This window comes from Ursus americanus, chromosome 23, assembly GCF_024610735.1.
Source record: "Ursus americanus isolate L20-20 chromosome 23, mUrsAme1.1.p, whole genome shotgun sequence".
NCBI classification, from domain to species: Eukaryota; Metazoa; Chordata; class Mammalia; order Carnivora; family Ursidae; genus Ursus; species Ursus americanus.
In genome coordinates, this window is record NC_142149.1 from 12181354 (window position 1) to 12195952 (window position 14599).

General features: G+C 36.1%; 1 protein-coding gene across 12 annotated transcripts in view; it reads right to left on the minus strand.

Moving 5' to 3' along the window:
* The window catches only part of CEP112 (centrosomal protein 112), a 437573-nt gene that overhangs the window by 273705 nt on the left and 149269 nt on the right, over nt 1–14599 (minus strand). For all 12 annotated transcript variants that reach the window (XR_015721256.1, XM_087854195.1, XM_045813972.2 and 9 more), the window contains one exon: nt 7648–7783. Coding sequence is in view for 11 of the 12 variants with exons in the window: in XM_087854195.1 (XP_087710321.1) it covers nt 7648–7783 (136 nt within the window). In the remaining variant the exon portion in view is untranslated. The remainder of the gene's footprint in view (nt 1–7647; nt 7784–14599) is intronic.

The following is a 14599-nucleotide window of genomic DNA, read 5'->3' on the forward strand; positions in this document are numbered from 1 at the left end:
AGAAACAATGTGAAGCATTTTTTTTTTTAAACTTTCTCTGTTCCATTTTCTCTCCTGGGTCTCATTTTTGAAATAGCAATTTGCTTTCAAAAACAAACTCAAAGCTTTTATTTTTTTTTAATTCAAATTCCCATTGTCTGCTATCTGCAGCAGTTTTCAAATGGAAAAAGATGCCCTAAGCTCTGCTGGCTTTTACACAAAAGATTTTAGTAAGAAGAGAAAAGAGCAGTTCAAGACAACAACAGAAAAGGAAGACTATTAAAAATACAGACTATGGAAAAATCTGAAAACATTATGATTCTCCAAATAATGAATCTGCTGATTTTTTTAGAATTTGAGCTATATCAGATGCACACTTTTCAATCAATTGATAATCTGGAGTAGAGGATTTCTAATTCACCATGGTTTATGTAAAATTTATTAAAATTAGCCAGGTAAGAATTATTTGATTTGCGAATGAGCCCAGCTATAAGGATTCGTCATAAATTATGTTATTATTATACTCACACCAAAGGTGCTTTCTCTATTTCAGAAACTCAGTTGCACTTGGCAAAACTAGAAACCACTGAAGACTATTTCTTCAACAGAAGACCATCAAAAGAATTTGCTGCTCACTGGCTGCCATCACTGTTATTTTTCAAGGAGCCTAAATTGAGGACCACTGGGCAGATCAGCCCTGGTGAGGACGACTCACAAAGACAGGACACCAGAGTAGGGTATGCGGAGGAAGAAAGGAATCCCAGGAGCGAGCACCCAGTAGGGTTCTTCATGGGATCATTTAACCAGTCCATAGAGATATGATACCTAGAAGACAGGAACACTTGAACTCAACGTCCGGAAGTGGGAGAGTCTAATGCGCTGGCAGGATTGGTGAAGCAAAACAGACAAAAAGACCATGAACCAGGCACATAATAGAACAGTCAGACATATGAGGGTAGAATAATTCCAGATCAGTTCCACGCATACTATTGTTTATCCATTGGCTTTCCATATTTTATGGCAGTCTCACTCTGTGGCTAGGTAGGGTTCTTAATTTAATTGTTCCTGAGAACCATTCTCAGGTTCTCCAGGGCTTTCAGTTCTGCCACACAACTCAGACTACTTTTTCAGATTAAAAAAAATTTATCAATTTGAAAGCATTACCATTATTGTGGATTAAAGTTTCTTAATTTCATTTGCAGATATTTCATTGTTAGTATATAGAAATATGGCTAAATTTCATATATTGGTCTTGTATCCTGAAAACTTTTTAAATCATTTATTAGTTCTCATATTTCTTGTATGGATTTTGACCATACAGGATGATTGTGTCATCTGAAAATATGTGTACTTCTTCCTTTCCAATTTATATGTTCGCTTTCTTTCTTTCTTTCTCTCCCTTCCTTCCCTCCTTCTTTCCTGTCTTTTCTTTTTTTCTCTCTCTCTCTCTCATTCCTTTTCTTTCCTTATTTTGCCTTAGTGCACTGGCTAGAATCTCCAATACAATGTTGAACAGAAGTGGCAAAAGCAGACATGGTTGCCTCGTTCTCAGGAGGAAAAGCATTAAGCCTTTCAACATTAAGTATGCTAGCCATAGAGTTTTCATAGATGTCCTTTATTAGGTTAGTAAGTTGCTTCTAGTCTTAATTTGCCAAGAATTTTTTTTTAATCACGAATGGTGTTGAACTTTTTAAATGTTTTTTCTGTCTCTACTGAGATGATCATGTTGTTTTGTCCTTTTTTAATATGTTGCATGACATTAATTGATTTTCAAATGTTAAAACCACCTGGGATTCCTGGAGTAATTCCCACTTGGTTGTGATGTATAATCATTTTTATATGTTTCTAGACTCCATTTCCTAAAATATCATTAAGGATTTTTATGTCTACATTCATGACAGGTAGTATTTTGTAGTTTTCTTGCAGTGTCTTTGGCTTTGATAAAAGAGTACTACTGGCCTTACAGAATGAACTGGAAAGTGTTCCTTCCTCCTCAATTTTCTGAAAGAGTTTTTAAAAAACTAAAATTATATTTTCTTTACTATTTGATGGAAACCACCAGTGAAGCCCTATGCTTTTCTTTGTGAAAAGATTTTTAATTGTTAGTTAAATATCTTTATTATATGACAATTGAGATTTTCTACCTCTTCTTGAGACAGTTTTAGTAATTCCTATCTTTCTATGAATTTGTCCATTTCACCTGAGTTTTGTAATTTGTTGGCATACGTTTATAAAATACCGTCTTATAATTTCTTTTATTTTCTATAGATCAGTAATGGTGTCCTCTCCTCTTTTATTCCCAACCTTGTTAATTTGTTTCTTCTCACTTTTTCCCCCTAAGTCCTGCTAAAGATTTATCAATTTTATTGATCTTTCAAAGAACCAACTTTTGGCTTCATTAATTTTCTCTATTTTTTTTGCTTTATACTTCTCTGCTTTCTGCAAAAATACAAAAATATTTAGTATCTCCATTCTCCTTGCTTGGGCTGAAGCTTGCTTTTCTTTTTCTGGTTTCTTAAGATGAAGTTTACATTGCTGATTTGAGAACTTTCTTTTGGGATACAGATGTTTAAAGCTATAAACTTTTCTCTAAGTACTGCTTTAGCTGCATTCCATAAATTTTGATATGCCATATTGTTTTAATCCAGTTCAAAATATTTCCTAATTTTCCTTGTAATATCTTCTTTGACCCATGAGTTATTTATAAGCATGTTATTTAATTTCCAAATACGTGGGGACTTCCCAGATTTCTTATTGTTGTTTATTTCTAATTTATTTTCATTGGGGTCAAAGAACACATTTTGCATGACTTTAATCCTTTTAAAAATTATTGAGAATTGTTTTGCGTCCAAGCATATGGTCTCTCCTGGGGAATGTCCCACAAGTGCCTCTATGGAGTGATTACTGGGTGGAGTGATTTAAATACCACCCACATCTCAGACTCACTCCTGACTGGCACAATCCAAACAGACCCAACACAGCACAGCAAAGGCTTTGGAACTTAATTGAAACTGGAACCCACCCACAGAAGATGAGACACTCTGAAATAAACTGGGTTGATAATCTGCTAAAACAAAAAACTCAAGATCATCCAGGCAATTCTAACCTTACTCAGAGAGTATATTAATATAAAATTCATCAGGATTTTGAGACTCATCCATGTTGTTGTGGGCATCAGTAGTTCATTCCTTTTACTGCTGAGTAGTATTTCATTGTATATACTGCATTTGGATTGTTCTTCCAACTTTTTTCTTTTTTAAGATTTTGTTTTTTACTTTAGAGAGAGAGAGAGAGTGCATGCACACACATGAGCAGGGGGAGGGGTAGAGGAAGAGAGAGAATCTGAAGCAGGCTCCATACTCAGTGCGGAGCCCAATGCAGGGCTCAGTCTCACAACCCTGAGATCATGTCCTGAGCTGAAATCAAGAGTCGGACGATTAGATGGCTCTTTCAACTTCTGAGGAACATTTGGGTTGTTCAGGTTTGGGGCTATTGTGAATAAAACTGCTGTCAACATTTTTGTACAAGTCTTTGTCTGGATATGTATTCATATCTCTTAGTTAAGCACATAGGATGGAATGACTGACAGATGGTTTGAATGTTTAACTTTTTAAGAAATTGGCACTTTCCCCACCAGCAGTATACAACAGCTCCATTTGATCACATCTTCACCAACACTCAGCATTATCAACCAATCTTTATAATTCTAGCCATTCTAGTAAATATATATATAGTGGCATTTCATTTGATTTTAATTTCCCTGATGATTGATATTGAACATCTTTCATGTGCTTATTAGTCATTTGTATATCTTTTTTCTGTAAGGTGTCCAAAATTTTGCCTATTTTTAACTGGGGTGTTTGTCTTGTTATTATTGAGTTGTAAGATTTCTTTTATAGTTTAGATACAAGTTCTTGGAAATATTTGTGAATCTCTTCTCCCATTCTCTAGCTTGCCTTATTTCCTTTTGTTGTTTTTTTAATGGTGTCTTTCAAAGAGCAAAAGTTTTTAATTTTGGTAAAGTGGAATGTAGCGATTTTAATTGAAATTTAATTTCTGGTTTTATTGCATTGTGGTAAAAAATATGTGCTCTCTGTCATGTCAAGTTTTAGAAACATATTGAGTGTTTCTTTATGGTCTACTGAGTTTTATAACTGTTCCAAGGGAGTAGGAATTTAATGTGTCATATTTGAAGGGTAGGAAGTAGAAACAGTTCTATGAACTGTTATTTAGACTTCTTATTTGTTTGGTTTTTGCCCCCTGATCTGTCAAAGACGGAGAAAAATATATTAAAGCACCCCATGACTATTTATGTCAATTTCTCTATCTATTCCTAACAGTTTTTTCATATTTAAGTATTCTTGCCTTTAGCATGAAAAAGATATCCATTTGTCCAGTTTATTAACTTGTATTGATGTTAATTTATATGATGGTATTACATTCTTTTTTTCTGAATACAAGTGATACATTTTCATTATTTTCTAATATAATTTTTGTGTAAGCTAGTCAAGTCTTTAATAAATAGCATATGCATGGATTTTAGTCAACTAATCAGTATCTTTTTTTACTAAAAGAATTAACCTATTAATATTTATTATTATAGCTATATACTCTGTTTTATTTTGGACATTTTGTTGTTTCTCCTTCTGTTCCTTTGGCAGTATCTCCTCTCAGGTTTTGCCTTATCTTCTCAAGATTTTTATGAGACTGTAACATCTTGTTAATTTTATTAATGCCTATGTTTACACATTCTATGGCCAAGAGTTTTAGCATACTGCTCCTCTTACCCACTCACTACCCACATCTATATCTTGATCTTTGTTAATGTCCAAGAGATTTAGATTTAAATTGTTATTAAATTTGTATTTTCTACTTTATATACCTTCTTTTCCAAAATCTAATAAAGTTAGCATTCTTTCTTATAATTGGATTTGTAATAATTTGTTAAATTTGTTTCTACTTTGTTGGATTCCATTGTTTCCGATTCATCCTCAAATATGATGGTTTAAGGATGTGTGGGGTATCTTTTGCTTCATCTCTGGATTGGTTGATGTGTTCATACAATTTTTTTCCAGAAAAGAAACAAGCAGTATATTATATGAGGTCTTACTAAGAATATGTTTTTCTCTTGATTTTGCAAGTGAAAAACTCTTTGGTTTTGTATAAAATTGGGTCACAACCTTCCTCCTTCAAAACTCTGAAACATTACTCCATTATTTTTCTAATTTCTTTGCTAGTTTCATCCTGCCTAGAAACTTATGGGATTTTCATTTTTATTTTTGAGGTTCAATTCTTTTTCCAGAATGTATCCAGGTTTCATTGCATTAATTTCACTTAAGATGTGTGGCCTCTTTCATATAGATCATGTCTTCTTATAAAGATACTATTTTCCTGATTTTTTTTTTTTCTAAATTCTACCCTCGATTATCTTTGGAGGCATGCTTTTATTCTGTGACTGCTGACTACAAATGTCTTTTCTTTCTTTCTTTTTTTTTTTTTTTAAAGATTTTATTTATTTATTCAACAGAGATAGAGACAGTCAGCGAGAGAGGGAACACAAGCAGGGGGAGTGGGAGAGGAAGAAGCAGGCTCATAGCGGAGGAGCCTGATGTGGGGCTCGATCCCACAACGCCGGGATCACGTCCTGAGCCGAAGGCAAACACTTAACCGCTGTGCCACCCAGGCGCCCCTACAAATGTCTTTTCTTGTTCTACAGAATTTTCTCACGAGTTCCATGTTGTTTGCTTGTTTTTTTCGTCTTCCTTACCCATGAATGCTGTGACCTGCTAATATTACATCGTTAGCCCCAAGTGATGCATCCACTGAGCCAAAGGTAGCTGTCATAGTCTTAGCACTTGCAAATGTCTCATTTTTAGCCTTCTTGACTCTATCCTTAAAGCGTTTTGCCAGGGGCCCATTCCTTCAATATTTTCTGTATTCCTTAAGTGTTAAGGGGATCAGAGAGTTTCCTATGCAGCTCCATTGCATATTTGGACCAAACACACATTCTAGGGCCTGGGCCCTGATGCTAGCAGGGAGCTGGAAGATACACATCCATGTAACAGGGACTGGTCTCTACCTTCTAGCACAAACCCAGCTTTTGCCCTAGGCAGTGAGTGGGAAAATGGAAGAATGGGATCTCAGAACCACACTCTCAAAACCCAGATTCAAACAACTCAATAGGAGTGGAAATCTGAATCAAGAAAATAACAAGAAAGCACCACTCCAAACTAGAAACCATACAGGGCTCCAACATAAAACCTTCCCCAGGGATTTCTACCACCTGGTGTGTGCTTGGGGTTCTTAAGGAAAATAACTCTGGCTGAAAACGAGATCGCAGACGAGACTGCAACATTTCTTAGAACCAGGAAAACTCAAAAATAAACCAAATACCCTTGAATAGAGGAGCTGATAAATGAAATGTGGTATAGTCATATGATAAAAAAAATATTCAGTGTTAAAAGAACTGCACTAAATCAACATGGATAGGGCATGGATATATAAAACTAAATATAAAAGAGCAGCCTTGCACCAAGTGGAAAATAAACTCCAAACAGCCAGTTGAAAAAAAATTAAATATAAAAGAGCAAATAAGGCATACATAAATCCGCAGTACTCACCTAACTTTTAAAAAACAGATGCACAAAAATTATATATGCATGTAATATCTATATACATATAGAACATATGCATATAAGATACATGAACATTATATATACATACAAAAGTATAAAAGAGATTGAAATAACACACACTAAATTAATGACAGTGGTTTTCTCCCAAGCGGAGAGGACAGAGTAATGTGATTAGATATGAATAACAAAGCAAACTAAAGCTTCATCTGTCATGTTTTAGTTTAAATACAGAGAGTGTTGACAATTGTTGATTCTTCATGATGGGCACCTAGGTATTTGTTCCCTTTCTTCTTTCCAAATTTTTTATTTTCCCTCAAAACTAAAAAGAACTAGAGATGGTCTCTGTCCTCCTGAAACACCAGTTGCAAATAATTTGCTGTAAGTGATCAATAAAACACTATTTATGGAACACGAACAAGCACAAGACATGGGTAACCTGAGCCCTTGCTCTACGGAAATGGCTCATGGAAATTTACTGATAGAGCAAGACCCACTCTTGCCATTACTACATTTGTATCTACGACTCTAAAATGACTATGCTGGCATTGCTTTAAGGTGAATCAAGGAATCCTGCAGGAGGCAGGAGGGCCCATCTCCCTGTCTGCCCCACTCCAGCTGGGTGTCCACCCTTGTTCTTCCACGCACTGCCACCAAGGAGTTGCTGATCAGCGCCCACTTGGTGGCCCACAGGAGCAGACAGCAGGCCTGCCAGACCTGCGGACTGTGGCCTCCTCCCTTCGCCTGCTCTGCGGGGAGCAGGGCGCTCAGGGTGCCGGCTGAGCCCTCTCCACCAGGGCCCTCCTTTTCAGCTACTAGGGGCCACCTCTTCTTTCCAGGCTCCAATAGAGGTGGGTATCCTCCTCTGCCAGGCCTAATATCCCCCTTTTTCAATCTGAATCTCTGACCCAATTGTATGGCTAATTTTGATACAACATCTGTGAAAAGTAAATACACTTCTGTCATATAAAGATCAGAATGTACCTTCCTACTGAGAGAGTGACTTTGCCAACAGACGATCTAGCGGCCTCCTCACCTGCTCTTTCATTTCAGCATAGACTTTCTCTGAGTTCAGTTCCACCTGCCGCTTAAACTCTTCCAGAGCAGCGTCTGCCTGCTGGGCCTGCAGCCTCTGAACTTCAGTCACACGCGTCAGCTGTTCCTCTTTTTCCCTGGAAAAGTCCAGAGACACTTCACAGTTGAATGTAAAATAAAAGAATGAGGCTTGAATGAAAGAGCAGTATTTAACCTCTCTAAAATAACATTCCGATTTCAATTTTTTTGATCCAAATTCCATAAAACTTCCCTTTAAAAAGTTGACAATAAAATACTTTGCCTGCAGAAAAAGAGACAGAGTGTTAGTGTTCTGATGACTACTTTCAAAGATTCCTTTCAAACTACTTTCAACGATTTCCCAAAAAACAAAACCATTTAAACCCTTTTATCTCCATCAGCCGATGAATGGATAAACAAGATAATAGTATAGTTGTACAATGGAATATTATTCAGCCTTAAAAAACACTGAAGTTCTGACACACGCTCCAGCATGGAGGAAGCTCAAACACACCATGCTACGTGAGGAAGAAGCCAGATAGAAGAGGCAACATACTGTATGATTTCATTTATGAATCAAAATACCCAGAACAGATACATGCTTAGAGACAAGAAGTAGATGAGTGGGAGCCAGGGCTGGGGTGGGGGGCATCCAGGGGGATGGGGAGGAATTGCTAATGCATATAGAGTGTCCTTTCTGGTGATGAAAATGATCTGGAATTAGATAGTGGGGATGGCTGCACATCCTTGTGAATATACTAAAATCTGCTGAAAGGCGTACTTTTAAAAAAGGATGAATTTTACAGTATGCAAATTATATCTTAAAATTATGTCTTAAAACAAAATTAGAAAAACAACGTACCATGAGAAATATCTCTAATATGCATGTCTAGCAGCAGTTGACCTACAGGGTGACAGATGCAAAAGAGAGACCCGACGGCCTGAGACTGTTCAACCACCCTCTAGTAGACTTGCCTACCGATACCCGTCTCATTTCTTTACATCTTGGTTACATCTTTACATCTCATTTCTTTACATCCAATTATATGGTGGAAAGGGTTCAACAGAATAAGACAAATCTTTACATATTGAGAGAAGGAAAAAATACAGGCTTTAGGTTATAAATGCATGAAAGTTACCAATGGCTAATACTGAGTTCTGATTATATGCTGGGCAGTGTGCAAAATATTTTTATATATCTTCTCTCCTTTACTCTCATAGCCAACTTATGTAAGAGTATTATTATGAAGAGCAGGAAACTGGAGCTTAGAGAGTAGTTCCAAGGCAATACATTTAGTAGTCGACCCAGCCAGGCCCAGGCCCAGCAGTCCGATCCTAGAGATGATGCTGTCGGCTACTACGTTCTGCTGCTTTCCTGATTTTCCAGACACCATACTCTATGGTCTGAATGTGTCCCCGTGAAGTGAGACTAACGCTCTTCTAAAAGAGGTTCCAGAGAGATCCCACGCCCCTTCCACCATGTGAAGACACAGTAAGAAGGCACCGGCGATGAACCAAGAAGAGGGTCTTCATCAGAACACAACCAAACTGATGCCTTGATCCTGGACTTCCCAGCCTCTAGAACTGTGAGAAATAAAGTTCTGTTGCTTATAAGCTACTTAGTCAGTGGTATTTCGTTACGGCATCCCGAACAGACTGAGACATCATAAGTAAGATTAGCTTGGCTCACCTTCCCTAAATGCAAAAGTTTACACACATAGAAAACATTATCTCATTAACTATAATATCAAAGAATGCTGGGAGATGTGGGGATTTAACTCACATGAATCAAATTTTAGAGAAACATCATGATGGGGAGTCAGGGGGGAGACATTTCCCAAACAATAATTCTACTGCCTTTTAAGAGGCAGGCAAAAAGTAATTGGAGTTTTTTGGAATTACTCAGATCTGTGTTTAAAACCCCTCTAAGACACTTAATAATTTCTAGGCTTTCTAATAAGAACATATATGTGATATAAAGTATCATAATACCAAACTTTCTCCAAAAACATTGAAAACTTTCTCAAAGCTTGAACGCAAACATACTGATAAGAACAAGTGTCACCTAGTTTCCTTTTCAGCAGGATTCTCCAGGATTCTCCTGTCCCTTGGTAAAGAAATGTGGCAATGCATATTTAGAGTTTCCCCCCTGTTTGGATAGTATCTGCAAGTTAAGTAGCTCTCTGCATACTCCATAGTATGAACATACCCCATATCCACCTTCCCTTTATTTTTCATTATATACCACCAGTGTCAGCCTCTTCATACCCACCACACATCCTTCCCTCTGAAGATGACCAAGTCATCAATACATCCCTGTGCTAAACAAAGCAGCTTTTCCAATGAAACCCCTTTCTACAGGTCTGTTTCACAGGTGGAGCCACCATTTTAATGAGCTAAGGGTTCCACACTCTGCCACACGGTGCGTGAGGCCCTCCACCAGAGCAAAGCCATTCTAGGTCGTGCTGCATGCCAGATGTAGCTCCTGGTCGCTGCCTTTTACAGCAATGTGGCACAGGCTTCTGGAACTTTTTAAAAAGCTTTTCTTTAAGTGGTTTACTTTAGTTGACTGTTCAATGGGAACCTGAATATCTTGCTGCTCATTTTTCTTCCATGTTGTTAAAATAAAATGTCTTTAATGTTAACTGGTTGCCAAATCCTAAGGCCTTAAAGTTTTGTTTCTTTGCCACATAATGTTAATATTAGCTAGTAGACAATGGTGATTAATAACTGGATGTTACACTGAAGACTGATTCAAGAGACATCACCACACAAAGGACTGAGCACTTTGATGGCAGTAGGGGATGTTAATTTGGTCTGGTGCATTTTCATTCTTCTTCTATTACTCTGCCCAAGAAGCAGGAAGGGCTGACTAGGGTTTCCCTGATACAAACATTGAATATTTTGTTTAAATATTCAAATATTTATTAAAAAATAAGTATTCAAATTTCTGAATACTAAAACAACAAATGAGGACAACACAAAGTCGTATAAGGTATACTGGGTACCATGTCTTAGACTTAGATTGGCAAATGCGATGGATATTTGCCATAAACATTTTGTCACAAATGTTTAATGGACATTTTCTCTGCTGTGACAGACCCAAATGACTGAATGGGGCTGCCAAGAATGCTCTGTTAAAAGGATTGTGAGACTAGGCTCAGAGGAAAAGGCTACTGTGGTTGGTGAATAATGATGTCCCCTTGTAGGGGCTAGGGTTAGGCAGCAACAAGAATTACTTCCGTGCTACCCAGGGACTACAGTGACTAATTCATCTTATGTTACTCTTTCATTTTTTAGGGCCTTCTAAAAGCACTTGAAAAGACTACTTCATATCAGGATTACAATTTTTCAAAGGTTTACTTTGCTCGGTCAGTCTGTCCATAAACACAAAAGAAAGTACATTGGACACTATCTGAAAACTTCAAAAATTTATTTATCATATAATTTTAAAATTATGTACTATTACTTAGCCAAAAGAGAATTTTGCTGACACATTTTATAAAATATATGACCAGTGGCTGAAATATCCACTGTTCCACGAATGCTAAAAGTCAATTGTTTTACATTTTTTGCCCAAATATTCACATGAGCCATTTAGTTAATGTAAACACTTACAATTTAATAGGTAAATATTTTCTGTGCATAATTTCATTCTTACCTACCAAGTTTAGTCATTTACTTTATAACTAACTTATAGCCACATAAATCAAAGTCCTAAGGCTTACCTATAATCAGGTATGTATTTCAGATGATATTTAAGATATTGTTCAAATAAAACCTTGTGTAGTAACATTGCATTTAATTGATTTCTATTGTGATGATTTACAAATAGAAAACATTGAGGTATATTAAATAGCAAGCATGGGGAAATGAGGAAATCTTCCAACTGGGTTCTGGTCCCACCACACCTGCTAGTAGTAAAGGTAAATATCAAAAAAGGCCTCACTCGTCGTAAATCACTGTTGCGTCCAGTTCGATATGACAAGCACACTGAGTACCACTAATACTTAGGAAGCTTCTCTCTTAATATAAATAAAATATCGATCTTAATTTAAATAAAGAGATGATATTCATTTTAATGAGGGATCCATTTTAATTTCTACTGAAGGAATGAAGTTTCAAAAACTTTCAGCATTTGAAAAAGAGAAAGGTCTGCTTCTCACTAAGAGCAGTATTCCTTTTACCATGATTCTGAAGTGTGTCCTGTAAGAAGCACACACACACACACAAAAAAAAAAAAGACTTTGAAGATTATTTTTTCCAGTGGAACTAGTTGTGGGACCGAGTATAACTGCATCACTCAAATGCCTTAAAGCAGGGCCTCCATGAAGATAAAAAGGTGGGAAGAAAATTTGCTTTTTAGTTCTTATTTATTTATAAAATGCAGTAAATTTTCCTCGTCTGAGAATATAAAGCATAAAGAAAAAAGAAGCTGCATTCTTATATAACCACAAGGCAGCTCAGATTAAAGGATGTTCTGAAGTACATGATTATTCCAAAAAGGCAATAAAATGTCGGAGACTAATAGACTACAATTTAGTATTTCTTGAGCTTTACAAGCTAACATTTATATGTACAGGCCAACCTTAATTTGAAAATCTTCCCTTTGCACATTTCTGTACCAGCGCTTTTGATAATGATGGCATTGATCCAACATATATTTATAAGGCTTCACATTACAGAATACTTCATTTGCTGCCAGCGTGGCATCTCCACTGGAAACTCCAAGAAAAACAAAACAAAACAAAACAAAAACTTCAAACAAGTCTGGAAAACAGCTAGAAGAGTCTCCATCCCTTTCCAGCTGAGCTGGAAAACAAGACTTTGAGCAGCTATATCATCTACGTTCATTGCTGCTGATTGGTGCTCAAGGTGATTAGATGAGTCAAAAACATGAAGATACAACTGACTGAACATGCACTAAACATAATACCTTTCACTACGCATGATAAATGAAGGAACTTCTTTGGCCTCTTCTTCACACTACTGCTAAGACTAAGGGTCTCTGCTAAATTCTTATTTTAAAAAAATGGTAAATACTTTGAACAACTAAACATTTGATACTTCAAGAGTCAGAAAGAAACGCGCAGTAAAATGGAAAGTAGTATTCCTCTCAATATTGGAAAGATGACAATACTCCTCAATTGAGCTACAGATTCAACACAATCCATGCCAAAATCCCAGGTGGCGTCTTGCAGAAATTGACAAGTGGACCCTGAAATTCATATGGAAATGCAAGGTACACAAAATTGGCAAAACAACCTCAAAAAAGAAGAACAAAGTTGGAGAACTCACATTTCCTGATTTCAAAACTTATTACAAAGCTAGATTAATCAAAACAGCATGCTACTGGCATAAGAAAAGACATATAAATCAATGGAATAAAGATTCCAGAAATAAACCCTTACATCGATGGTCAGTAAATGTTCGGCAAGGGTGCCAAGACAATTTGATGGAGAAGGAACAGTCTGTACAACAAATGGTGCTGGGACAACCAGATATCCATTTATCCAAAAGAATAAAGTTGGAATCCTTCTTTACACAACACACAAAAAGTAACTCAAGATAAGCCACAGACCTAAATGTAAGAACTAGAAATATAAAGCTCTTAGAAGAAAACAGGAGTAAATTTGGGTGACCTTGAGCTAAGCAAAGCCTTCTTAGATATAACACCAGAAGCATAAGCAAGAAAATAAAATATAAACAGCTTCAGCAAATTTTAAAAACTCTTGTGCTCCTAGGGATATCATCAAAAATGAAAAGAAAATCCACAGAAGAGGAGAAAATTCTTGCCAGTCATATATCTGAAAGAAGACTTGTATCAAGAATACATAAACAACACATACAAATCAATAGTAAAAAAAAAAAAAAAAAGAAAGAACACAATTTAAAAATAGGTGAAGAATCTGAATAGATGATTCTCCAAAGAAGATATACAGTTGGCCATAAGCACATGAAAGCTCACTCAATAGCATTAGTGATCCAAAAAATGCAATTCAAAATCACAGTGAGATATCATTATATAACCTCTCCAATGGATATAATCAAAAGACAGATAGGAACAAGTGTTGTTTGGTTTTGTTCTGTTTTGCATGTACCCTGTGTGGGCTTTGTTTAGCTTCCTGAATCCATATCATTATATCTTTCATAAAACTGGAAGATTTTGGCTATTATTCATTAAAATATTTTGCCTCTATTCCTCTATTCTCTTCCCTCTACTTCTGCAACTCAAATTTATACATTGTGATGGTCCTACAAGTTCCTGCAGCTCATTCTTTTAGTACATTTTTCTCTTTGTCCTCAGATTGGCTGATTTCTATTGACTTATCTTCATGTTCATTGAATCTTCTTGTTCTCCACTCTGTTGTTTTATTCAGTCCACATTTTAAACTTCAAATGTTGTATTTTTCACTGTTTTTCCATTGGGATTTGCCAGTTTCTCACTTGTTACTACCAATTTTTCTTAATGTCCTTGAGCACAACTATAATAGCTACTTTAAATTTTTTATCTGCTAAACCTAGATCTAATTCAACCTGAGGTGGTCTCCACTGATTATTTTCTTGAGAATAAATAGGTTATGTTACCTATTTCTTCTTATGTCGAGTAATTTTGGCTTGTATCTTTATGAATAAGACATTGTAGAGAGCGTGGATTCTGTTATTTTCCTCCGAATAGTATTAATGTTATCAATATTAATATAATTAATGTCAATTGTTTGTTTTTAGCAGGCAGTTAACTTGGCTGAATTCAAACTATAAATTCTAATTTTCTTAATATATTGTGGACATATTCCTAAACTAATAAAAGTAGTTCACCTACAAAAAAACAAAACAAAACAAAACAAACACCATAAATTCTGTTTCTTCTGTTGGTGACAGAAGTTCGTATATAAATTCAGCTCCTTTAATCTTACCTGGGCTGCTTAGAGTAT